Source organism: Fringilla coelebs (assembly GCF_963513975.1).
Source record: "Fringilla coelebs genome assembly, chromosome: 4".
NCBI classification, from domain to species: domain Eukaryota; kingdom Metazoa; phylum Chordata; class Aves; order Passeriformes; family Fringillidae; genus Fringilla; species Fringilla coelebs.
Window position 1 is genome coordinate 54,095,383 of NC_140032.1, and position 25,611 is coordinate 54,120,993.

At 40.5% G+C, this 25,611-nt stretch overlaps 1 protein-coding gene across 3 annotated transcripts in view; it reads left to right on the plus strand.

Moving 5' to 3' along the window:
* The window catches only part of TECRL (trans-2,3-enoyl-CoA reductase like), a 58,979-nt gene extending 38,867 nt beyond the window's left edge, over nucleotides 1-20,112 (plus strand). For 2 of the 3 annotated variants that reach the window (XM_084205202.1, XM_084205201.1), the window contains exons 5-12: nucleotides 7,005-7,120; nucleotides 9,107-9,212; nucleotides 10,303-10,375; nucleotides 12,154-12,197; nucleotides 15,789-15,846; nucleotides 16,739-16,824; nucleotides 17,243-17,288; nucleotides 18,365-20,112. In XM_084205202.1, the coding sequence (XP_084061328.1) occupies nucleotides 7,005-7,120; nucleotides 9,107-9,212; nucleotides 10,303-10,375; nucleotides 12,154-12,197; nucleotides 15,789-15,846; nucleotides 16,739-16,824; nucleotides 17,243-17,288; nucleotides 18,365-18,492 (657 nt within the window). In that variant the 3' untranslated portion in view covers nucleotides 18,493-20,112. The remainder of the gene's footprint in view (nucleotides 1-7,004; nucleotides 7,121-9,106; nucleotides 9,213-10,302; nucleotides 10,376-12,153; nucleotides 12,198-15,788; nucleotides 15,847-16,738; nucleotides 16,825-17,242; nucleotides 17,289-18,364) is intronic. The other variant, XM_084205203.1, reaches the window with a different exon arrangement.
* The last annotated feature ends 5,499 nt before the right edge of the window (nucleotides 20,113-25,611 follow it).

Consider the following 25,611-nt stretch of genomic DNA (forward strand, 5'->3'; position numbering starts at 1 on the left):
GATGCAGAGGAGAATGTCACTGAATATGGTTCTCAGCAGATGCATATCAGGGTTTCCATATTTTGTGGCCAATTCAGACACAATTAGTTGTGGGACTAGGACCCTAAAAATTGAATAACACACTCAGGGAATTGTGGATACCTACAAAACTTTGCAGAAGTGCCAAATAAACAGAAAGTTTGATTCTGTGTGGATCTGTGGGCGGCCTAAGAACAGCTACTAAAAAGTGCCAAAGGCAGAAGAATTGTCAAACTGTTTTTCATTGCTAAGCCTCTCGGAGCAATAGATAATTTGGTGTAGAAGATGATCTCCAGGAAAAAAAAGAAGTCACTATTTCCTTGACAGCACGTTTCCCAACTACAATTATTTGTAATGCAAAGCACCTCTGTTTTACAGCTAACAATTTGTACTTGGCAGAGGTCTCTGCTTCAACTCACATTAAGTGCTGCTCTACCTTGGTACAGTTGGCCAAGTCTTGAGCTGATCCCAGTCAAAAGCTGAGAACTTTTAAAAACATTGTGACCTCTCACAAAGGCAAACTACGCGCACAAGATTGCTCTTATTTTTCATTTAATTAAGTCTAATATTTTTCAGCCTCCAGGGTTATCAGGACAGAACAGCTTGCTTTTGCCTGATTTCTTGCCATGGTTTTATATTGTTTGTGCCTTTCCTTGGGCTACATGTACTTCTGGCTCTTTGTTACTGCCCAGTGGCAGCATGAAGTGAACTGATAAGGGAAGAGGAGATCTCTGAAACTGCCCAGCTGGCTGATTTGGATTCCTCAGATGCTGCTTCTAATGATGCAAACAGTGTTGCAATAATTTCTCTTGGTCTCAGCAGCAAATGCCACAATGAACCAAGCGAGAGTGTAAATTTTTCAGTTGCCAAAGGGAATTAGGGAGCTACTAGAAAAATTAATTCTGAGGGTTCTAGTTACTGTTAAGCACAGTAAAGACTGAAAGACCTATGCCTAAGTATTTACAGGGTTGCTCTTGAGTTTTTACCTCTTTGAGTGCAAAAAAAGGTAGGGGGAATTCAGTATACATAAATAGAACAATATGTTTCTTTCAGTTATACATAACTTTATGCTTAAACCCTTTCAGCTACTTAAGGAACAAAGAGCTGCTTGAGGTACAGAGCTGGTAAATGTAGACATTTTCCTATTTGTATTCAGAGTAACTAGGGAGGTTGACATTTTGTCAGTCTATGCAAATTTGAGCAGTTCTAGTCCCTCTTGAATGCGTAAGCCTGGCATAATTATTTTGTATGGGGAATTTTGCCTGACCCCATCCAGGGTGTGAGGAGAGCACAGAGAAGAGCGAACCACAGGGTGAACCAGTGTTCAGCACAGAGAACCAGAGACTGAACCAGTGTTTGAGAGGACCAGGTGTCCCTTCACCCAAGTCACTGTCTTTGACAAGTCACTGGATTTCTCTGTATTTCAGCTTCCAAAACATTGGCAAGAAAGTAACAGTATTTTCCACTTTGCAAAGTGCTTTGAGGCTTCTGGATGAAAAGTACAGACAAAGGTATTTACAATAGCCAGGTGTTTAAAAAGCATTATTTTGTTTACATGTCTACATAGCAGATGATAAATACACATTTTTAAATGATGCACATTACAAGGCAGATTTCAAAATGCTGTCAAAGGCCTGGAAAGATTTGGCAGCAAATCTGAACTCACATTGGTGTTTGGTTTCAAACAGAGCTTGAATTCTTCACTGAATATGTATAGATACAAACACATACAACATACATGTATGTTAATGCAGAAGAATAACATCTGTTAATTTGCAATAATTTTCCATTTTAAGAAACATGAAATGGCTTGTAGTCTCATGGAAGAATGTTGACCATAGTAAGAAGTGGTCTGATGCCATGGTTTCAGACAGGTCAGTCTTAGGAGGAGGGACAGGAGGAAGTTGGGATTTCACCTCCCTTATTTCACAGGCCTGACTCAGGGACCAACAGCATCCATTGCTGTTCACTCCCCAGCTCCTGAAATTGGCCAGAGTCAGCTGCAATTTGCCTACAAAATCCTACAGCAAATCCATCCCTATCTCTGGTATTTGCAGTAAATACTGATCAGCAGCCTGAAATACTCGTAGGCACTGAGTCCCTACAAAATCTGCCCAGACAAGGAAAGTGTCAGATGCCCCTCCATGCACAGGTTAGGTTATGTAGAATGGATTAGTCAGTTCCATGAGAGCTGGAACAAAAAGTAATTGAATATTCAAGCAGCTGTTAAGAACTGTATTACCTGATGCAAAATTGCTGCTGCTGTGGATTTTTGCAAACATGAAAATACAAAACTTTTACAAAGGTGAAGATTTAGGGGAGGTGCTAAAATTATGCCATTATCATCCCCAGGTAACTATATAGCCTTTAATGAGGTAACAAAGCATATGAAGTAGAAATTAAAATAGAAATTAATAATGCTTCTTAATGATCATTAGCTCAAGAGTGCTTAGGGCTGTGATTGTAAAAGGAGTCTAAGGCAGTTATATGCTAAGTTTAAAGTGATCTGGGGACTTGGGAGGATTTAACTGCCTGTTTCTCTTGGGTTTCTCTGAAATCCCAGCTGTGCTCTGTACACTCACACACAGCAATGGTCTGTCTGTCTGTCTGATAGCAGGAGATTCTCCTCTGTGTGCCAGTCTGACCTTGGCTCAGACCTGCAGCTACTGCCTTTATCTCACATTTATCAGAGAAACTAAGCCCAGTCCACTCGATAATTTATATACTGCAGCTGCTTTTCCATCAGAGTCACCCAGGACATGACCGAGCTGTTTTGTATCTCTTGCTGGGCTGAGGACTACAGACAGTGACCCAAAGTCATTGTCCTGGCCTCAGGTGTTACCCTCATCCCATGCCCTCTGCTTCCATCCTGACATCCAGTGGGCAGCGGAAGAGAAAGCATCACAAGCAGCACTGGTGCCTGGGAAACTGGCCCTACATGGCATGGAAAGAGCTGCAGGAAAGGGATCAGTGTGGAAGAGGCTGTATGGCCTTTCCTCAGCTCTGCTGCTTGTCATAAATGAGATAATGTGAGACTATGCCAAAAGGCAACAAGATAGGGCGTGTTGTGTGATGTTACAGAAAGGGCAGGTCATAAACATTACAGAGAGGAATTAGCTGATGCCCTCATGTGAAGATACTAGTATGTGGGCTGTTCATTTATAATGATTTGCTTGGACTTTTTTCAGATTGCCTCCTTTTGTCCTGTTCTGCCTTTTCCCAGCCAATACACATGGTACTTTAACTCACATCAAAATCCTTTCCATTCTCTTTGACCTGTTGGGACAGTGTCAGGCACTGTGTCGGCCCTAACAGCCAGAAAATCCTTCCAATGTCCTTAAAGGACTCCTTTTACCTCTGCAGCATTCATACCTCCATAAATTACCTTACAAGGTCTGGGATTCGAATTCCTGGCTGTTACTCTGTTCAGCAAGGTGTTCCTGGCACGATGGACTGAGCAAGAGATAAAAGAAGCAGGTGCAATCTGGCTTACCAAAGATGCTTTGCTGATTTGCTGATTAGTTCTCCTGCATTGTTTTACCTTTTGTTCCATCATCTCTTGGATAATGGAAACTCCTATTTAGCTCTCTTTTGACTGGTTTTGGATCTCAGTTTTGATGTTTACGTAGTAGATATTTCCAGTTTCGGTGTTACTGAATCAGGTCTCTGAGGACTGATAAGTGAGATGGTTAAAGAAGCTTGATTTTAGCACCCTGTATGCTGACCATGCTGGGGAGAGTTTTGATTCCAGAATACCTCAATTTAAAAGCACTTTCTCTATGTTACTGAGAATAAGAGGTCTAGAGAGTATGTAATGTCAGACACTGGAGAGGAGAGAAGGAAGGTAAGAGAACTGGACACTGTGCAAGATATGAAGAAGAGTGTACAGATGTGGAAAGAAAAGGCAATCTCCTGTTTTCTCTCTTTAGGGACTTAATGATGAGCTCAACAGTTAAATCCTATTGAGATTTGCTCATTGTTATAGAGACATACTGCTCCTCCAGGAAAATATATTTGTGCTTATTATGGATCCCCACAGTTGGTTGCACCCAATACATCAAAATAATCTAGGCAGGACCACAAGATGGTAAAGAAAAAAATAATTTTCTTCTAAATATTGGGGTTTGGTGTTTTTGTTTTTTTGTTTTTCTTTTTACATTTCTACAGGGTAAATGTGCTCTGCGCTTTGAATGACAACTTTTAAAAAAAATAAAATTATATTCCTTTTCAGAAACAGCAAGCTACAATGTTATTACTCTCAGGACTTTGTTTAAAATGTGATTATTATTTTTGCAGAATGTGTCAGCAGGGATTACTAATTTTGAGCACCTATAAAAATGATGGGTTGAAGTGATCCTTGGCACAACAAGTAACTCCCCAAGCCCAGCAATTAGTCAGCTACAGGATGAGTATGAAGATACTAGTTAGGCTTAATTGCATATAATCATTGAGAATCAATAGTAAAAGAATGGTGCTTGCCCTTGATTGCCAGTGGGTAGAACCAATAATTGCAATGTTGTGTTAATTTAAGACTACTTTCCTGTTCACCTGCTTGAATTAACGGGAATTTTTAGCAGTTTCTCTGCCTGTCTTTCTGAAACTTCTTTTTCATTTATGACAAATTCAAAATCAGTAGGCCAGAGAATGAGAGTAGTGATCACAGCATGGGAGGTGCAACAGAAGCAATGAGTCTGAAACTTACCTAAACTAATGTAAAGTACAGCAAAAACTACTGCAGCAAATTGAGCCTCATCCTCTAAAACAGAATGTTACTGATCTTAACTATGTGTCAGCGTGACTCAGTTGTGGCAAAGGCAAACACAGACATTGCCCAGTGGGATTGAAATCTCGTGGCTGACCCTGCACCACCTGCCTCCACATGGGTGATGTGACAGACACACAGACCAGACTGGACCCTGTCCCCACCCTGATGCTGCTCCCCTCCACAAACCCCAGCTCAAGAGCTCTGTGAGTGCTCTCAGCTGCTTCTCTGAGTTGCACTCATGCATCCCCCCTTCCTACATCAAACCCCACATATCACAAGTAATCAGTCATCTTGTGTCTGGAGCTTTGGCTTTTAAAAAGAGATTTTTTTACTAAATCTTGAAACTCCTCTTCTCCTTTCAGCATCTGAAATCAGTCAGGGGGTAAGGGGGGAGCACTTGGTGCAGTGACAAGTAAACACAACTTGGTGCTAAGTCCTGCCAAACTCCTCCTGGCAGCTTTGTAATGTGCTTGTGCCAAACAGATGTTGAAAGCTGGCAGTCACGGATGTACTTTGTGGTGCAGCTCATGGCAGAGAGAGAAAGCTTCACTGAACAGAGCAGCTCATTCCAGGCTCTTCCCCTAACCTGCCCAGACCACATTACCTGCACCTCTGTCCCCTACACCACCACAGTTTGGATTTAGTGTGTTAGGTTTAAATAGCAGAGGCCATCCCTTACAGTGTTTGCAGAGTGCCAAACACAGCGGGGTCACATTTTGGAACAGATCCATACAACTGCTATCAGGACAAAATTCTAATAAGCCCTTGGCTGTGAGGTATTCCACAAAGAGTGCTCTTGGACTCCTGGATTAAATATTTTTGCACACACACAAACACACACCTGCTCTTGGGATCATGCAGAATCTAAATGGAGCACAGGAGTCATGATGTCACTTGGAACAAAAGGGAATTTGATGTTCCCCTGCTAGAGAACACTTAAGTCTGTTGTTACTTTTGGAGACTGTCCTACTATGAAAGGATAAAATTTCAAAAGGTTTCCCCCTGTAACAGAGGAAAAGGGAACCTAATTGCCAGATATTCCTGCAGGAAAACCTTTCTCTTTCAATGTTCTTCTGAAGAGTGATTAGGAGAACATCCTGATGGGAAGCCAAATACTAGTTCTGTAAAAGGTGGTCTGAAGCCAGTGCTGCTTCCTTGAGCCACAGGTGTTTCTTCATTACAATTCTACAGCAGTGCCAACAGACACCATAAAGCCAAATAACCCAACAGTTATAAATCTTTCTCCCTGAAGCAACGATAGGCACTTGAGATGCGATTTGCTGGTCCTTGTAAATGTGTAGGACTACACCACTTCCATTTTATTCTGGGATTCAGTCCAGTGGAGACAGGTGATCAAATCTAGATCTCTCATCACTCTAATGCTGCTTTACTTCTTCCATCTGTGTGTGGCTTAAGAATGTTCCCCAACAAAAAGCAATACAGAGTGTACCCAACCAAAGTGAGACCTTAAAACTGAGGGTGGCTCATGTCATCTCCCTGACTCTGCCTTCTCGCCCTGCACCTCCTCTCAGCTCTCTGTGCCTAGCTGGGGTGACAATGGTGAGATGAAATGGTTTCTTCTTTGTTTCTGTCACAGTAGGGTCATTTGTCCAGTCTGCCCACCACAGGCTATTTCTGCTGGTGCCTGCCCAGGGAGGAGAACCACACAGTAACCAAAAAAGAGCCCAAAGCACCATGCAGGCTGGTCCTGTTCTTCCATCCCCCAGCAAATTTCAAGCAATGATAGCCTCCCTTCCAGATGACTCTGCAAGCTACCAGGATTCAAAGCTGTGTTTGTTTCTGTCATGCCTGGTTGGCTTTTAACTGATGTACCACTTAATTGCAAAAAGCACTGGCAGAAAGCAAGCTGCCTTCAGTTTCTTGGCCTTGTTTTCAGTGTTATTTAGATTCCAAATAGGCACCTGATGGCACAGCCAAAAATATAAAGAGGAGATAACTGTGATTTTGAACACCTTCCATGAAGCATTCCTGACTGGGTTAATGTTCTGCACAGAAACCTATCTCTCATTTCCTAGATGGATTTTACTCCTTTGCTAAAGAGACTGTAGAAGAATCCCCTATGTATCATTTAAGCCCTGAAAATGAAGCCAAAAGTAATTTGAAAAATGAATAGGGGTAGTGGATAGGGGTATTCTCTCTCTCACACCTTTCCTGATATAATTTTCTACACTGCCACAGCTATTTCATTTTTCATTTCTAGTTTTTCCTAACAGAATACACCGGGCCTCTTCTCATATATCTGCTCTTTTACATTCGCCTCTCGACTATTTATGATCAAGTGGAAAGCAGGAAGAACTTCCGCCACCCAGTGGTTCAGTAAGTGACACTTGTGGGAATTATCTTCCTGGATCATGAGAAACCAAAGGTCTGGAGATTGCATTTCCAGAGCTGAGGCTGTTACAGGGTGTCAGATTCAGTTATTACCAATACCTGTGTGTCATTTTAGCAACACTCATAGGCGTGACCAAAAATGGGATCCCAGCAATGGTCACTGCACCAGCCACCGTGGAGACGCAGTGTTTTCCTCAAATACTTTGACATCAAATCAGAAAGTGAAATAATAATCACAGTGGGTAGTAACTCAAAGTCATGCTTGACAGAGAAGGCAAGACTTCAGGTGCCCTACTCCCAGTTGCCTTAAAGCACATTCCTGCTCTTGAGATGAGCAGCATCAGCATCCAGCACAGAAGATAACTACCCCCACATCAGCTCTCACCTAGGCACAGGAAGGGGGAAATTCAACAGGTGTGCATGTCATGAGTCAGGTCAAGAAACTCTAAAGAAACCTCTCCAGAGGATGGAGGTAGAATGCACCAGGCAGCCTGGGAATTTTCACACTTAAAGGAACTCCTTCAGTGGAATTGTCCCCATTCTGGGTGATTAGTGCCTGGCAGAAGGGTGACAAGTGATCAAGGAAAGCCTGCATAAGCTGGACCACTTATAGGAGGGTACACAGGCACCTAGGAGGCTCGAGGACTGAACAGCTTTGCCACCCACTTCTTCCACACTGTGACTGGGGAACTGGTACACAGCAGAGAAATACAGTGAGTAATAATGCCATTTCCAGATGGAGGAACAGGCACTTGGAGAGACATTAAGGGAGTTAGTGGAGCTGGGAATGAGAACACAGAATAATTTAATTCAAATCCAGAGCTGCAAGATACTTGTCTTCCTTCTCTGGTGCATATCCTTAAATGGAGAGAGTTTCTGGCAGCACAGAAGAACCTGAAATGCCTTTGCCTTCTTTCATGTGGGCAAGGGTTGTGCAGAATCCTGCCAGTGACCATTCCTTAATGAGTTCATCTGAGGTCCCCATCCTAAGCCAAATTAATTTTAAAATTTCCAGCAAAGCTGGAATTTTGCTCCAGGCTTTGGATAAGTCTTTAATTGTTCAAAATTCTCTTAGCTCAACTCTCTCTGGTTTAATTACTTTGAAATGGTTTAATTTTTGACTTTAGCTACCATACACAATGCATAATAAAATTATTTGACAAGTCACATGCTGAAAAACACTTTTCATTTATGTCTTATAATTGGTTTGCAGCAAGAAGGGCTATGGTACTACAGTAAATGTAACCAAGATAAAATGCCATCAGGAATCACTCCTGACATTTGTTTCTGAAACTCAATCACTAGGAGCTGCAGCTCATTCTCGGAAGCAAATCAGCAATGCCTGTTATTGTTTCATAATCTTCCTCAAAAGAGAATCAATATAATAATTTCTACCACAATTGCCTCCTTTCTTTATAACAGGCAGCAAAAAAGCCATCAGAACGGATTAACTTGCAACAAAATCTCATTTTGCGTCCGCAAGGAAATGAAACACAAACTACCTCCATGCAGCTACTTGAGCTGGCAAAGGACAAGGAAACCATTCAGAAGATATTCAGAATGTTTTTAAATGTCAGACACATCCTACAGGAGCATTAAGGTGGCCTTAAAACATGGGAGACATCTTTTGGAAAAGCGCGTCAGACGCCTGGCTGTACACGCAGCTGTCCTGTCTAAATGTCTTGTCAGGACTGTGTATCATAGTCAGAGCTTGAGGAGCTCTTTTTATTTCAAGGCTAGTAAAAATAAGTTGCTTCCCTGCAGACTGCAAGCAACTTTGTTTAACACTGAAAATTATTCCATTAATCGTTGGTTCCAGTAGCTTCAATTAAGACAGTATCTTAAATCCCACAATTTTAATGCGACTGCAGTTTTGGAATATTAGTTCTTATTCCTTTCATGACATTAACTGTGAAGTAATAAAAACAATCTTTCACTTACCTTAATTTTCCTTTTTTTTTTCTCTTGCAGCTTGGCCTGCTTCTGTCACTGTTTACACTACATCAGACATCTTCTGGAGACATTATTTGTTCACAAGTTTTCGGAAGGGCACACTCCTCTGAAAAATATGATAAAGGTGACAATATTTTTATCATCTTGTGTAAGAGAGAATATCCTCATATCAAAGCAGTCCTTGGAAGAAGATAGGGAAATAAAAATTAATTTATTTTGTAGCTCCAGGAATTATGTTAAGTGAAAATACAGATAACAGGATGGACTTCAGGACCATGTCCCCAAGGACATAAATTGAAATCAATGTCCATTTTTGCTCCTGCATGTAAATGTCCACTTTGACTCATTCACCCAAGGGGCTGATTGTCAAGTCCAGGTTATTTTTCACACTCAGTACTATTTTATGGTGATAGCTGCGGCTGCAAGATCTAGCAGGGTTGACAGAAATCATACACTGCTTCCTTGGTGCAGTATAAATACAGAGCAAGAAACAGCCTTGTGCTAGGGAGTGAAAATCAAATTACAAGTAGGAAAAAAACATTCTCCTTCTATAGATGGAGGCCTCAGGCAGGAAGATACTGAGCTGGCCAGGTCTTCTCTCTTCCAAAGCCTCCTGAATTTCAACAGTGCGTCATTACTCACAGGTGTTATTTTCTTTTATTTTTTACACTCTGTCTTGGCCATTTTGTATCATCCCTCCATCCCATTCAGTGTGATGTAAAGACCCTCCCTTTAAACATTTAGGATTCTGGTGAAGGAGATTAACATATGGCTATGATACAGGGCTTCACTTTTACTCTTTCTTGTTTTGTGTGGTTTAGTGTTCTGTTTGTCTTGCTCTATCCTGCTTGGAAATGCCAAATTTCAGGTACAGTAACAGCTTAGCTGTGTTAAGCAGCCCTGGAGTTTTAATAGCACTGCTCATAGAAATGCAGTCTTCTGCAGTAAAATCAAAAAAGGAGAAGATAAGTGCCAAATCCTATAATAGGAATAAAACACATTCCACACAATAATAGAAAAAATCTACACTGTGTCCCCAATTTTTTTCACTGACTTCACAGCATCTTAGAAAGATATATATTCTAAGGCTCAGAAGCAACTGCAAAGCCTTTCAATGGTCACCCAGGTTTTGCCCTTGGCAGAGTTTATACTTTGAAAGTTAACAGTTTTCGCTTCCGTATTGCCCTTTCAAAAAAATTATCTGTCTGTTCCAGGGCTGTGCCTTTTACTGGGGATTCACATCCTGGATTGCATACTACATCAACCACCCACGGTACACGCCGCCATGTAGGTATGGGTAGGACACAAAACCGACAAACTCGCTCTGAAAAAGTCTTTGCTGTGTAACCTCAAGTTCTCCAAAATCGAGAAATTGGTCCCACATTAAATCATATGAGTGATCCAGCCAGAAATTAGTCTTTGCTTCCTGTCAGGAGGAAGATTGTTGTGTTGGAAGCAACTCTGCTTTGTGCCACTGAATGTTAGTGCCTGTTCAGCAATGGTCAGTCGCTGTCCAGTTTACAAACAGGACATTTTGGACAAGCAAACACAAAGATCAATATATTTTGCTCATCTTCACAACATTCGTATTAAAGGAGGCAGGAGAGAAATAGAGCTCATTGTGTTTCATTGGAGGAGATATTTACTTGCTAATGATACATCCTTTCCATGAAAATTAAGGTTTTTGGTTTTTTTTGTTTTTTTTTTTTTTCCTGAGAAACCAGTAAAAATCCATCACATACTGCTGATAACACAAAGATTTTTAAAAAATTTTTGTATTTCATCCATCGTTTTGTTCCCTCTTATCATATTTTATTTTTGCGCTGCTGTTTCTTCATGATTTTTTTCTGTTTTCTCTGTGCACTTTTGCTTCTTTTGAGAATAACTGGCACAGGTTTTATTTTCTGCTACTTTGCTTTCCTTGTTATACCTTAGTCTTTCTTTTCCTCTGTATCTCAGTTTTATATATGAACTTTGGGGAGAAAGCGTTTGCTTTGCCATTTTTATTTACACTTAGTAAATTGCCAAGCTTTTTCAATCAAAATTTCTCCTAGATGACACTTGCTTTTCTTTCAAGGTAGCACAAAAAGTTCAATTTCAAAATTATGTCATTCATTGAATGACACTTGGATTTGGTGCAGCTTTAACAACAATGCTGCAAACAATGCAGAAACCTCCCTAGACACAGTTTTTAGCAGTCTGGGCTATCAAATCAATAAGTGCAGCTTCTTTGTAGGGGAAGCTTTTTGTTCAAGACACAAAAGAGGAAGCATCCAGAAGAAATATTTCTAATTGCTTGCCACTGCCTTCAAATGCCTTTGGCACCACAGAGGGGTCCAGACAGGAAAAGGGAGCCAGGAAAAAGGAGTTCTCAAAAGTAAAGGCTTGATGAGACATAGCCAGGGCAAGTGAAGTAGGTACACATGGTTTGTGCCCCCCAGCTACGGCCAAGGTTTGCTTGGGAATTGTAAACCTTTGGGCATGAACATGGTAGAGCCCTACACTGGTTTGGGGACAACCAGAAAAGGGAGGGGGCAGCCAGATGGCAGGTCAAATTTACAAATATTAAATGTATTTCTTGCATGACTGTGAAGCAGGTAGTAGCTGTGTAGTAAAGCCTCACTACTGCCTCACTACTAAAGTAAAAAGAAGGTAATGGATAGGTTATGCATGGAGTTTTCTGCTTGTGGAAGTAGAAGGGTCTATGGATAAAGCTGCAATTCTCAGTCTGATTTTGACACTGACCTTCACTCCACTCCCCTCCCCTCCCCTCCTTGCCTTTTCGTGGGATTCACCACCACCAGCTGTTTTTTGGATATATGAAGCTAGCAAATACTAAAAAAAGTTGGGTGAAAATTGTGTGGAGATCAGTGGTGTAAAACTGGCATTTCTAGAGTGCTGTTCCTTGTTGTGTTGTCTTTATATTGTGTGTGATAATATCCAATCTCTCTGCAGAGCCTGTCAGGAAAGAAGCATTTCTGCTCCTCAGCACTAGATTAATTTCATCCATAGCAAACCATGTGCATACCGTAAAATGCAATTTATAATTTCATTCTGTTTTCTAGCATTTGGCCACAAACAAGTTTCTTACGCTGCTCTTGCTTTTCTGGTATGTACAAAAATGAAGTTTTACTTATGATTATGGAATAGGATTAACTCACAATTTAGCAAAATGCAGTAATGCTTCTGTGCATTTGTGTGTATAAATACATATAAGTCCATGTCCACAGCCTTGTGTACTTTGACTGGATTTAGTACTAATCTATTAAGGCTTCTCAGTCAGGAAGTGTCCTACCAATATTTATGTACACAGAGTTTAAACTGAAGTACTGTATTTGACAGCTGTGAGAACATCATCAGCATTATTACTACTGGTAATGGCATTAGAACACTAATATTTAGGCAGACTGACCCTTGTCCTTTTTAAAACACTGAAGAATTGCGTACCAAGCAGACTTTGCAATAGTTCAGTGTACCCTGAATAACTTACAACAACAGCTATCACAAACAATATAAATAAGCCCTGCCAGATTGGGAAAAACCAATTTGGGATGAACCAAGGGAAAGTGTAGCTGATGGAGGATGGCTGGCACTACCCAACCTGCTGTTTGAACATAACTTTATAGTGAGGCAGAAGCTTGGTAAGAAGTTCTCATGGAAATGTATATCCTCTCTGTCCTCTGGAACTGCTGAGCCAGAGCCAAAGCATCCTCTGAAAATCAGGTACAGATCAGTTTCCAGAAATATGACAGGGTGATGGGACAATAATACGTCTAGGCTCCTTCAGGCAAACCCTATTCAGAAAAATATCCAAAAACACGTTAGCAATATTTAAATGCTTTTGTAAAACGGGACCCTTAAAGGTCACAGTTTTGGCAGTGTTTGTCTCTGGGTTTGTCCATGCAGCTCTCAGCTTTTCTTGCTCTAACAAGGTACGGCAAAGACAAGAAAAATACTGCTGTGAAGAAGCTCACACACTCCATGATGCTCTAGAGCCAAAGGCAATAGCCCAGTTCTGCAGAGCCAGGAGGCTGTGGCACTGGTAGCCAGCAGTAGAACCTTGCACCCTTCCCAGGCTCAGGGGGTGTTTGAATCCAAGCAACCTGCTTGCCTGAATATACAGTGCTGCCAGCCAAACTAGTCCTCATCCAAGTCTCTGCTCAGAGAAAGCCTCCTTTCCCTTTGAAACATCCTTCCCTGCATCAGTGGAATGTGCCCTGCAAGGAAAATGCTGTCATCAAGCAAAGGGATGAGTCCTGTTGGGGGTGTTTGCTATAAAATATGTCAATCCCCTTAAGATCTGCATCAGCACCTGGTCGAGGCTCTGAATTCTTACAGCTCTTTTGAGAACTCCTTACCCATGGAAACTCAAGGCCTGTCCCTTTGAGATCTTGTGTTGGCAGATTCCCAGACAAAGAATTTAAAACATCAACATACAAAATAAAATAATTTGAGCTGTTTTCACAGGTTTCTAAATCATACAAATAAAATATCTGGAAGATTTCTTTTTTTTTTTTTTAAATCCCCCTCTTTTAAGTCTTGTCTATATTATATATCCTGATTTAAGTGTATACATCTGCACCTGCTGTAAACAACAGTACTGAGTAATATGAACAGTTTCTGCAGGTCCTCCTGGAAAATTTTCATGTTTAGAGAAATTAAGATTTGCAGGGATATTTTTCACATAAGGGTACACTCGGAATATAAAGAGGGGAAACAGTGTGTAGGCTTCAATATTTTATAATTTTAAATACCTTCAGCTTTTTCACTGCTGTTTCCCACTGCCCCATATTTTATATATGATAAACTGAGGACTAGCTTAAATTTAGCAGGGGTTATCAATGTAGAACATTGACAGTCACATGTCTAAAGAGGGACATAAGAGTTAATCACAGCAGAAAGCAGCTGCAGAGTCAAAGGTAAGCCAATAAAAATCCCTGCAGAATTGCCTTTAGCTTGTTTTACTTAGAATCAGTAGGGGTTGATTATAGTGTGTGAACATCTCTTGCTCTACAATACTATAGGCATCTCATTAGCTATAGTGTTTAACAAAACCACTTCTAACCACAAAACCTATTTATTTAAAATAATAGCAATCAGAAAAAACAAATCACGTTCCCAGCTCATAATTGGAAGTATGTAAATTAAAATTATGCCCATTGCTATGCTTAGAGTTATAGCTTCTGATATGGCATTTTATAATGGAATTTCATTTTCTGGCTATTTAGTGTTTTACATCTGGTATTTTTAGAAGAGGATTGTCAGTTAGTTGGAATTAAAAGAATTTAAAAGGACAGCAGGACTTGAACTGTAACTACCTACCCATGCAGAATAACAGCTAATAACAGATCTATTTACGAATAAGCCTGATTTAAACCTTCCAAACAAAGCCCACAAAAATCTCTGTCAAAAAGGGGAAAATTCTTCAACAATTCTCCTATCTATAATGTTCTTTCAGGTAATAGGACATTTCAATATAAAATGAAATTACATATTTCTTTCAATTAGCATTAACAAAAATTTGTTATGGATGACTTTCAGAATTGACTTAAAAAAGACAGTTGAAGCTCTTCCTTTTTTGTGTTAATTTTGTGACTTCACACTTTTAACATCTCTAGGTTTTAACATTTTTCCTTTTTATTTCAATTTCTTAAACATTTTTGACCCTTGCAAGATATAGAATGATAAATTATATAAGAAAATGCAACTTTTTAACGCTGCATTTTTTTAATTTGAGTGGCCAAATCAGTCTTCAAACCCAGAAATTAATAAAAAAGTTCAATTCAGCCTGAGCTTGAACTGTATACACCATTTTAGTTTTCTTCACAGAGTAGGGAGAAAAATGAAAACCATAATATTACATAGTTGCAATGACAGGTTATCTTCTTCAGGAATTTAAACTGATTTTCTTACCAGTTCCCATTTTAAATATGGGCAAATATTGATTTTCATTCTTCAGCAGTCGTAACTGATGAAGTACCGAAAGCCTGAAGCAAATCTGAAATCAGCCTGTGCTGCAGGCTGTATAACCAAGTGGAGAGAATGGTGCTGCTGCCAAAGGTTTGACGTACCTAAATGTTGGAGACCAGCTCTGAGAAGTTGGTTATGGCTGGAAACGGGACAACCAGAGAATTCCAGAACCAGGAATAGGACTGGCTCCCTTCCTTTGTCCATTCAATCAGTCTGCCTTTTAGAGACTCTGCTTTTTTAATCACCCTTTTCTTCCTTCCTGTTCTGCTGAACACCTTTGAAAGCGTGTGTAGGATGAGGGGTAGGGACATTATCTCGTGACATCTTTAAAAAACCAGAGGTCAGCTTTTCACCTGCTGCTTTGCAGCTTGGATTAAATCCTGAAAAAAATCAAGAAGAGCATGTTGATGAATTCCTTAGAGCCAGGGAATCTCCCTGCTCCCCCCAGGGCCAAACACGTTGCAGGTGCTGAGCATGGGAACCCCACTGAAGACCTGGCTGCACGGAGCTCTGTGGAGATGTGCCAGGGGCTTTCACCCAGGCTGCACCCACAGTGTTCATTGGACCCTCGTGTGTGTGACAGAGATGACAGGCTTTGGAATTTTTTGGAATACAAATTTCCTGGATACAGAGGCTGAGTTGTAACGGGGAGAGTTCTGGTAATGCACTGCACACAGTTGCAACAGCCTTTTAGGCATATGACTGAAAATATGTTTTTAATGTCTTGCAGATGTGTGAAGCTGGAAATCACTTTATCAACGTAGCTTTAGCTCACCAAACCAATTCAGGTCTGTCTTTGTTTCCTGTTCCTTAGCCTATCCATCTTCTGCTGCTGTACAGTAATTTACATACCTACAGCCATTGAATGGAGAAAGATGAAGCAGTAACCATACCATTGGTCTAGCTCCTTCAAAAATATGTGACAAGGAAACATTAGCAACACTGCTGTTGTTTGAAAACTTATAGCAAATTTATCTTAATTGGACAAAACAGCAATTTAAATATGGATTTAAACGCTGAAGTTCTTTAAAGCATGCTGGCGACTGACATCAATGCATTTCATTTTAAATATGTCTCAAAAACTTCTAAACTATGTTGCAGAGTTTTTAGACACATTCTTCTCAGGCAAAGATGTACATGCATATATTCAATTATACAGAGATAGACTCATGAATACTTACATGGTGTGCATATATGCTCTTAACAGGTTGGGATTTCTGCATTTTTGTGTCATGAGAATAAAGGTTATGCAATATATACCGGAAAGTAAAATTTGTTTTCAGACACTAATAGTGTAATTTCCCCACTAGAACACCCTGTTAAAGAAAATACCACAGTATGATCAACTTCACACACAGAAGTCAATTTCTATTCTGGAATGTTTTCACGCACTGTGGTTAGGAAACTGCTTATGTTATTTCTTGCAAGGGGCTTAATTCAGCTTAAAAGCAGAAAGAGCCAAAAAAATTATTTAGGTTCTTTCTCACTGGGATAAATACAGCTTTTGCTACCTCAAAAGATTTCACTGAAACTTTTCTAACAGGTTGTACCCTGAGAGCATCAGCCCAGGGTATTGCTGTTACATAGGCAGGCTGTGATGAGGCTCAGTTCTCCTCTCCCTGGACTGAAACTGCTTCTGATTTTCCCTACCTTTTTTTTTTTTTTTTTCCCTTTAACAAGGAAATAGAACCTGTTTTCCAAGTCCAACCTACAACCCCTTCACGTGGCTCTTCCTGCTAGTATCCTGTCCCAACTATACATACGAGGTACATGACTTTCTTCTGCTTATGTGCAAAGGGTAGGTGGTTACTGTTTCAGCCTTTGTCTGCAGAAAATCTGCAACACCTCCACGCAGTTTCCTCTGCACATCCATCCTCGTGGTTTGTATGTCAGAGTCTCCTTGCTCCCACAAGTGTTTCCCCACCAGACCCTCCTCTTCCCTCACATCACTACCACATGGACTTTTGTCTATATTTCCCTCCCCTACAGTCTCCCCAGTGATCTAAAGTTTTACCACCTGTCTCTTCACCCCATCCAGCACACTGGGGGGTTCATTTCTTACTGTTTTTCCTCTCCCATTTCCAGTACAAGTACCACACCCTTTTTCCATGGGGAGCTTTTGAAAACTTGCCATTTTGCTTTACATAAAATATAGAACCAACTGTGCCTTTTTCTTTGCAACAGGCTGGGTCTTGGATTAGTTTCACAGTGATGACACAAACTCTGCCAGGTAAGTTTGAAAAAGAATGATGACAGCATTTAAAGTGATTGTGGAAGAGAATTCTAGAAATGTAAGAGTTGCCAAAAAGGTTTATAGTATGTGAAATATTGCCATCAAATTTGCCGTATGAGATAAACCTCCAAGATGCTCATAAGAGCAGCCAGCTTAGTGGAATTTGCGACTCTTCCTCAGTACTTTGCTGCATCCTTAGAAGACCTAAACACTCACAAAAACATGGGACTGAGCTCTCCAAAACATTCACTTTTTAATTATTTTTCCATTTCAAAACAGAAACCTATAAAAACTACTTGTAAGAAGTAGCCCCACATGGCTTACGAATGGAAAAGGACGGATTTCAAAAGTGGGTTAAACTGCATCATGCAAAAATTAAACTGAAATTTTGTTTGTGAAGATGAAACGTTCTTGTGTTTTAGGCTTTGGTATGAAAATTATCTGAAAGTCTGGGGACAATGTAGGGCTGTCCCTACAGTGGCAGGAGCAGAAACATATGCACAGCACTCATCCTTGCTGTAATTGTCCCAGACAAAACTTGACTGGAGACCAAATGGATGTTTCTGATTAACCACCTCCACATTAATCAAAGGATAATGAATTTGCAAAATGCAAATTGCTGGATCAGGCAGCTACTGCCTACTTGCTTTAGGGCCAAGCTCTCCCTCTACACAGCAGGGAGGAGTTAGAGCACAGCTCCCTGTCATGGTTGGGAGCCAGAGGTAGAAACAAAGAAGTGTTGTAGTTCAGAAGCAAACTAGGAATATGATCGAGGGAGGTATGAGTTGAGACAGCACCATGGCCAAGGAAGCCTTGTGATATATGGATTTATGGTGAAGTAGAGGTGGTACAGGGCGTGTCTAACAGATGTGAAGGTCATCTGTGTGAGTTCTGAGGGGGAGGCTGAGCCTTGGGCTACGGTATCTCAGCAACTGCCCGGCTGAGAGGAACTGCTGCGTTGTCTCTGCCCACAGAAGAGGCTGCAAATATTTCCATAAACCCTACTGCATTTCCAGAAACAGGCACTGAAAGAACACATGTGATCCTTTTCTTTAAACCTTTTCCCCTGCTAGTTGGCATCTTTGCTTTCCTGATGGTCATCCAGATGTCTCTGTGGGCCCAGAAGAAGCACAAGCTGTATCTGAAGAGATTTCATCCAGAAGTGCGGAGAAAAGCAGCTATGATTCCCATCATCTTCTGAGATTGTCACCAGAGTTGGAGCCTAAGTGTACACTTCAAGAGCCAACTCAGACTAATCGAGCCATTTCATTCAGGAACTAAGTGGATCAGAGGAAAAACTATTGGATATCTTTTTCAGGAAATTTACAGTTCAAGATGAAGAGGTTTTAATTAAATGCAAAAATGTAGCTCTTGAATTCTTGGTTCCTGCTAAAAGATATGATTTAATTAGATTTTCTGTAATGGAGCTAATTGAAAAGGGACAAGAAAATTGCTTATATTGAATTCTAGATATTTAGCTGGTGTAAATGGGCACAGATGCTGCTAAAATTAATGAACGCGACTCGTGTGCCACATTCAGGTATGGCAATTTTAAGGTTCAGTTATAGATGTTGAGGAGAGTCTTGGATTTTTTCATCCTAAGATGTTTCACAGCCTTATTTTTATTAAACTGCACAGGAAAAGCACATTCTGCCTCAGCCCTCTAAAGCATCACATCAAAGGATGACCACTATGCTGTGAACACTGTTTAGGCTAGCTTCACTAAGTTTTTCTTTTTTATTTTTTTAAAATCAAATCACATAGCAAATTGTTTAATACAAATTGGCTTAAATTGCTCACTGCAAAGAGGACTGTCTTTCTTTGATTTTTAGGTAGGCAGATAAGCCCCACAATCCCACAAGGGGACCGTTTGTGACCGCTTCCCATCTCGTAACTAATTTGAGGCATAACCTCGGGTACATCATTGAGGCTCACTTCCCTTTCTCACACTGAACAGTCTGGAAATAGCAGAAAACCTTCTGCACTAACAAGTGTGTTAAGATCCCCTTGTTCAGTGCCTGACTGCATCCAGCCACCATTCACCTTACTTGTATGAAGCAGTGTAAAGTCCTTGGGCACAAGGTGAAACAGAGTGGGGCTCATTATCAAACAGCAAAGAGATGCCAAACGCATTTCAGTCCATATCTGAACTGCCTCAGGTGGACCCTGCTGACAGGCTTCAGCTCCCCTTTGCCTTGGCCAGGCTCTATCTACTACTTTGCTTTCCAGGACATTATTTTTTAAGGAATTCTCTGGGCTTATTATTCAAGCCCTGAAAATGCTGACTAGCTCTGTTGGCACCCAAGTCATGCAGGAGCACAATTTTAGTTAGGCAGAGCAAAAGAACCAGAACTGCTTCAGCAGGTATTAGGATATGAAGAGTCAGGGCATTGAGTCCAGCTTTCATTCTATTCCTGTTGCACATTTATCAATACCTTTTGGTGCCCTTAGGCTGGTGAAAAAAAATCTTGCCTAAAGAATTTTATAATCATTAGAGAAACATTGGAGTACACCAGCGAGGCAGGCAGTTCGTCTCCTAAAGGTGCTGTTATCTTTGCTCCAGCTCAAGTGTTCTAACCAAGTTAATTTGCCTGGTAAATTGGGTTCACATCCCTCTTCTAATGTCTAACTTGCAACACTTATCCTATTAGCCACTGTAACTCAGTTTCATCTTTGTAATGTAAATGCATCACTTTCCATATTTTTTAACTTGCAACCTGTGAAATAAAATTTTTATTCCTTTCAATGGAAAACCCTAATCAAAGTGAATATCCAGTTCTCTGACCCAGACTGCTAATAAAGATCTATTTTTGAAAAATCATTTTCTGTCCTCTTTAATCAAATACTTAACCACAATATTTTAAAAACTGCTCTTTTTTTTCCAGACAATGTTAGATGTACGAATAAAGGCAGTTGTCTGTTTTTTTTTTTTTTAAATCCAGCTACTGAAATTCTTTTCCCTTTGTGTTTATTACATGTCTTATTTTAGCAGTCTTAAAGTTTTAAAATAGTCCATGCAGGAGAGTTACTTATTAAAATCAATTACTTATCTATTAATCTTTTTATTGCAATGGTTGCAGCTTTATCTGTCCAAGGCATGTTTCCAGTGGGATTCCAGTTGCTAGGAACACAGTTCCTATTCAATAGTTAGTTTAGGTGGAAGAAATACTTCTGGAATTGTTAACTCCCTGTTTATTAGTTGGTTATTCAGTACATGAGGTAAGGGGGAAAAGAGTTTTGGCTCCTGAAGTAAATGACTGAAGTTTTAAAGCAAGGTAAAAAGTAAAGTAAAGGGTGATTGCAAACACTAGGTGAGAACAAATGAAGACACATTGCAGAAGGCTGTCTCAGATAAACATGATAGATATTTTGAGTTTCACCAGTGGGGTGTTGATGAGCTAAAACTTCTCTGAATAGTGTTAAATGGCCTCACAAACAGCAATAAATCTAACTTCCTGCACCTTTACCTTCCTACACATCCTCCTCTGATTTTCAGGGCAGGTTTCATGCAATTAGAAAATGTAAGTTAACTTCCTGGAATGGGGTGCATATTCTGCTTAAAAAAAAAAAGTTTATAAAAATCACCAGTCTGTTTTGATAAACATTTCAGAGACCTTCTTTATAGACCACCAAAAAAAAAAAAAAAAAAAAAAAAAAAAAAAAAAAAAAAGCAAAGAAAAGAAACCCACACAGTAAAAAAAGGTATTACTGTATAAAAATATTAACAGTGATTTCAGCCCACAGGCACCATGCACAGTTTTGGCCAAAGCAGTTGTCTTCACACAAACATTTCAGTGAGGAAGTTTCTCATAATTGTGCTGGTTACCTGGAGTAAAATGCCTTATTAAGCTCCATGTTTCCAGATCTTTCTCCTATGAGGGGCTGATGAGGAATAAGTGGTCAGCTGCAAATTCCTCCATCTGTGATTTCTCTTAAGTGCACACCTCTCTTCCCAGAGCCACCAGTAGAAGGAAGGCATGGGCAAGGCCTCCCCACTACCAGAATCCCACCATCCTTCAAGGTCAAAGGAAGTCACCATCCAATAAGAGCCATAACAGCTCACAGAGGCAAATTCCAGCATTCCTCAAAAAAGGGAGGAGGACAGGAGCACTGGGCAGCAGGAAAATCGAGTGGTTGAAGTTGGAAACAAGTTCTGGTTAGCCATGAGGAGCTGCTACAGACCCGTGCATGCAGCAATTCCTGCTTAACCCTCTTCAGGAGGGCGGCCATCAGAACCAAGAGACCACAAACACAAATAAAGCAGGATACAGGGACTAGAGAGCAGTTTGGTCAGGAAATGTAAAAACAAACCAGATGGAGTACGAGTAGATCCTTCCTGGCCTGCCCAATAAGGACTGTGTGAATGGCATTGCCAGTGGGACTGAAGTGCATCTCAAAATAATCCCTGTTCCACACGGAGAAATTGCTCAACTTCCAGGTCTTTCCACGCTCACCCTGCAGCTTACAACTGGGATTTTGCTGGAAATCTCCACGTGGAAGAGTCTCATCTGTCCCAAATTATTCCTAAAACATTCAGATGAAGGAGTCTAATGTTAAGCCTTCAGGTACACAGCTCTGCATTTTTGTGGCTGGTTCTTGCCATAAAATGCCAACCTGGAAAAGAGCAGGCACCAGCTCGGGCTTTCTGGTGGTGCACGGAGGCGTTGTGATGGGGAACTGACGTGGCAGATGCTTCTGTACACAACTTGGCAGCCTATATTTGGATTCCCAGTTTGAAAAAGCCCTTAAGACCCAGCCATATGTTTGTCTTATAAGATGGTTACCACATCTTTGCAGCTGACAGGAAAATGATCTCTGTGATTGCATCTTTCCATAGGGAAAGTGGAGCTCAAAAGGACACTGAAAGCTGGAGAAGTGAATAAAGGCAGATGGTCATCCTTTTTTAAAGTTGCTATTATCATCAAAATATCTTGTACTTTGCATTGTTTTGTATAAAGTAAGTGACTCCAAATTGGCTTTTATCACACTAGGAACTGAGATAAAACAGCCTGTTATCAAAGCAGTTCTCTGAAAGAGAGCCTGCAGTGTTAACTAAATATAATAAAATAAAAATCACTGAATGTGAAGACTTCTAAAGCACACTGTAAGAGGAAAAAAGCTATATGAAGGCAAGAGACTATTTATCTATTTATAGGTTTAACAAGTGTTGCTGAACTAAAAATTAATTCAAACCATAAAAAGCTTTTCAGCAAGCTAATATTTTTCACATGATGCTTTATTGGCTTTCCTTTTCTATATTTTCCTAGGCACAAGTGCTGCCTACAAGTGATATTCCTTGTCATTAACATTCATGGGAGCTTTTAGAGAAACACGCTCTATGCCTCTCCCAGTGTTCAATAAATAAATGTAGATGAAGTGTTGTGCTGCCACTGAACACAGATTAGTACCTATATGAACAATATTTTTTCAATGAAAGGTCTGTTTTATCGTAGGTGAGTACACAGAGGCTGCTGTACAGCTACAATTAAAGGTGATTTTCACATCACACATGTTTAGCATCACAGAAGAATGTTTATGTTAATGGTCTCTGCACATCCTTCAGCCACCTGTGACTCAAACTTATGACTCTTTCTGCAGGTATCAGTTCCAAGAGCCGAGCTGCTGGACCTTTATCATGGTCCTGATGTTTGGTTATTCATTTGTGTAGTACACCAGGAACTGCCTTTCACCCAGATCTTCCCTGAGAGGACATTTGAGAACACATTTATTTTTCCATCTTGTCCAACTGGATGAAGAGTTGTCAAGTGTTGGCCACTGTGTGACTGAAATAATCTGTGTTGAATTTCCTTGGAATGTAATAGTCAATCTAAAACCACTTTATCAAAAGAAAAGACAAGATAATGGGTCCTGAAATACGTATCTTAGGTTAAAAAAAATCTGCCACATATTAACACCTCCACAATGCCCAGTGTTCTATCGTGTACCTGCTTTTATGTAACTTCTGAAGCCTTTGAAAACTCAGGAACCAAGTCTGAGGAAATCATTTACAGTTAAAAGAAATATGATAAAGCTATTCAATAATACTAATGAATTCCATATTTGAAAAAAGCAAACTTCACATCTTTTGTCAAAGAAATCTGATTGTTAGCCAGTTTTTTTCCTAACACATAGTATTATTCCTGTGAAAAAGTAATACAGCTCTATGACTGATTCCTTTCAGTATTCTGAGTACCTGGTCATACTCAATGGGAAAAGGCTTTTGTTTCAAAATTGCAGGTTTCACTGTATGGGGACTCTTTTAAAGCACTACAAGACAGGCTCCAAAGAAAACAGACCACCACATCAATCATCTTTAAAACTCAAATTCATACTGAAAAGCTGATGAGCTTTCAGTTGATTGATGAAACTGTGACACTAAGTTACAATAGAAACAAATATTTAAAAAGGTGTCCCTCTCCTCAAGGTAAGAATAGGGGAAAAAGGGTACTCTTTATTTTTTCTATCAATATTATGAGGCCATTTCCAAGGTTCTAGGGCATCTTTGCAGAAGGAGACATTGATTAGAGATCTGGAAGGACCAGAATGTGGTTGCACTGTGCTTTTAGGGATTAGCAGCTATGTCTTTTTTGAAAGAAATTTCACTCTTTTTGACAACTGAGCTTGACAGAAATGGATTAAAGATGACACATCTCCAATATTGTATCTAATGAAAAACAAAGCACCTATTCTTGAACCAACAGGGAATTTTTGTCACATATACACACACTGTATTCTCCCACCCTCTGCTTTATGTCATCTCTTTGCAGAGGGTGCTTTGCATTGGGCTTTTAAGCCTGTCACTCAAACTCTTAATTACTTAGCTTTTAGAGCTTTGATATACACAATTATGTCACAGGAAAAGCCCTTCATTTCAAAACACTGAGGATGTGGAGTCTTTTGTATACTGCTAACCAATTCCAGCCCTGTTGCCCCATATATGCACTAATATTTGCTGCCATTTTTAGATATTCTTCCAATGTGAAGCACAGTGTTCATCTATATTCAGAGACTTGCCAAACATCCCACCTTAATCCAGTTGCAAGCACAGAGCTAAATCTTGAAGCAGCGAGCTGCAATACCTGGCACTATCTGAGCCTGGCTTCAAAATGCTTTTCCTTGCTTCCTTTGCTCTAAACCCCTGAAGGGCTGGAGCTACTCAGGCACTTCTCTCTGCAAAAGCAGAGGTTTAATTCTTCCAGGTCTGCATTAGTATCTTGTTATGAAATTGTAAATCTGTAACAATAGGAACAGCAACACTCTCCCCCATGTTTGACACATTTTCCTATTTAGCAGGCTCTAGCAGGTAAAAGGAAGATAGATATTGTGCTTTTTACAGGTACAGGGACAAACAGAACAGGGCTATGGCAATTTGAGAACTACTTCTACTTCACTCAGGTTTCTGCTCAGGGGCTCAGCACCTTGGGCACCTACCTCTCCCAGGAAAATACAGTGCAACAGAGATTTCCTGAAATCTAATAAAGGTGATCTTGGATTATAGATATAGATTGAAATAAAGAGATAATATATTTGATCAAACACAAATATTTGCTGGAAGCTGTACCTCAAACACTTCTGCGCTTGGCTTGGAAATCCCAATTTTAGAATAATTGTCACTCACACACATGACAGACTTGCCCTTAGTAATGTAAGTTACACAGGGAATTACTGCATGACCTGCTACTGGATCACAGACTCATAGAACATGCTGAGTTGGAAGGGACCCAACAGAATCATCAAGTCCAACCGTGGGCCCTGCCCAGGACACCCCAGGAATCCCACCCTGATATCTGGCCTGATAGCCAGACCCTTAAGGGCACACACAAGACTTTGAGGGTGTCAGAGTGTGTGAGCTTTGCAGGGGGCATTCAGCAGACATACACAGGAGTTTAGGGCCCCACAGACTGCCCCATGCCAGTGCTGATAAGGTTCTGAATGCATGGTGGTCCAAAGCCCATCTCAGCCACTCCCTCTCAGCGTCCCTTTGCTGATGGCCCTGACAGGCAGTGTGAGAAGTTTCACAAGCCCTGTTGGAACTGCTGAGTGTCACAGATATGACAGGAGATGTGCTACAAGTGCAAGGCCAGGATGCTGAAGCCAAGTACAAGATGTGCTTAGCCATCTAAATAAGTAGCCTACCAAACACCTTTTCACCCTTGAGCAAGTAATTGATGTTTGGTTCTCATTCCTTGGGCAATTCTTTCAGTCCTTCCCAGCCTGTTTCATCCAGGCACACATCTGACTCACTCTCAGTGGCAGAGGACTGCCCAGACCAACAGAAGTGAGGACAGCATCCACTGCCATCAAACACTCAGAAGAAAAA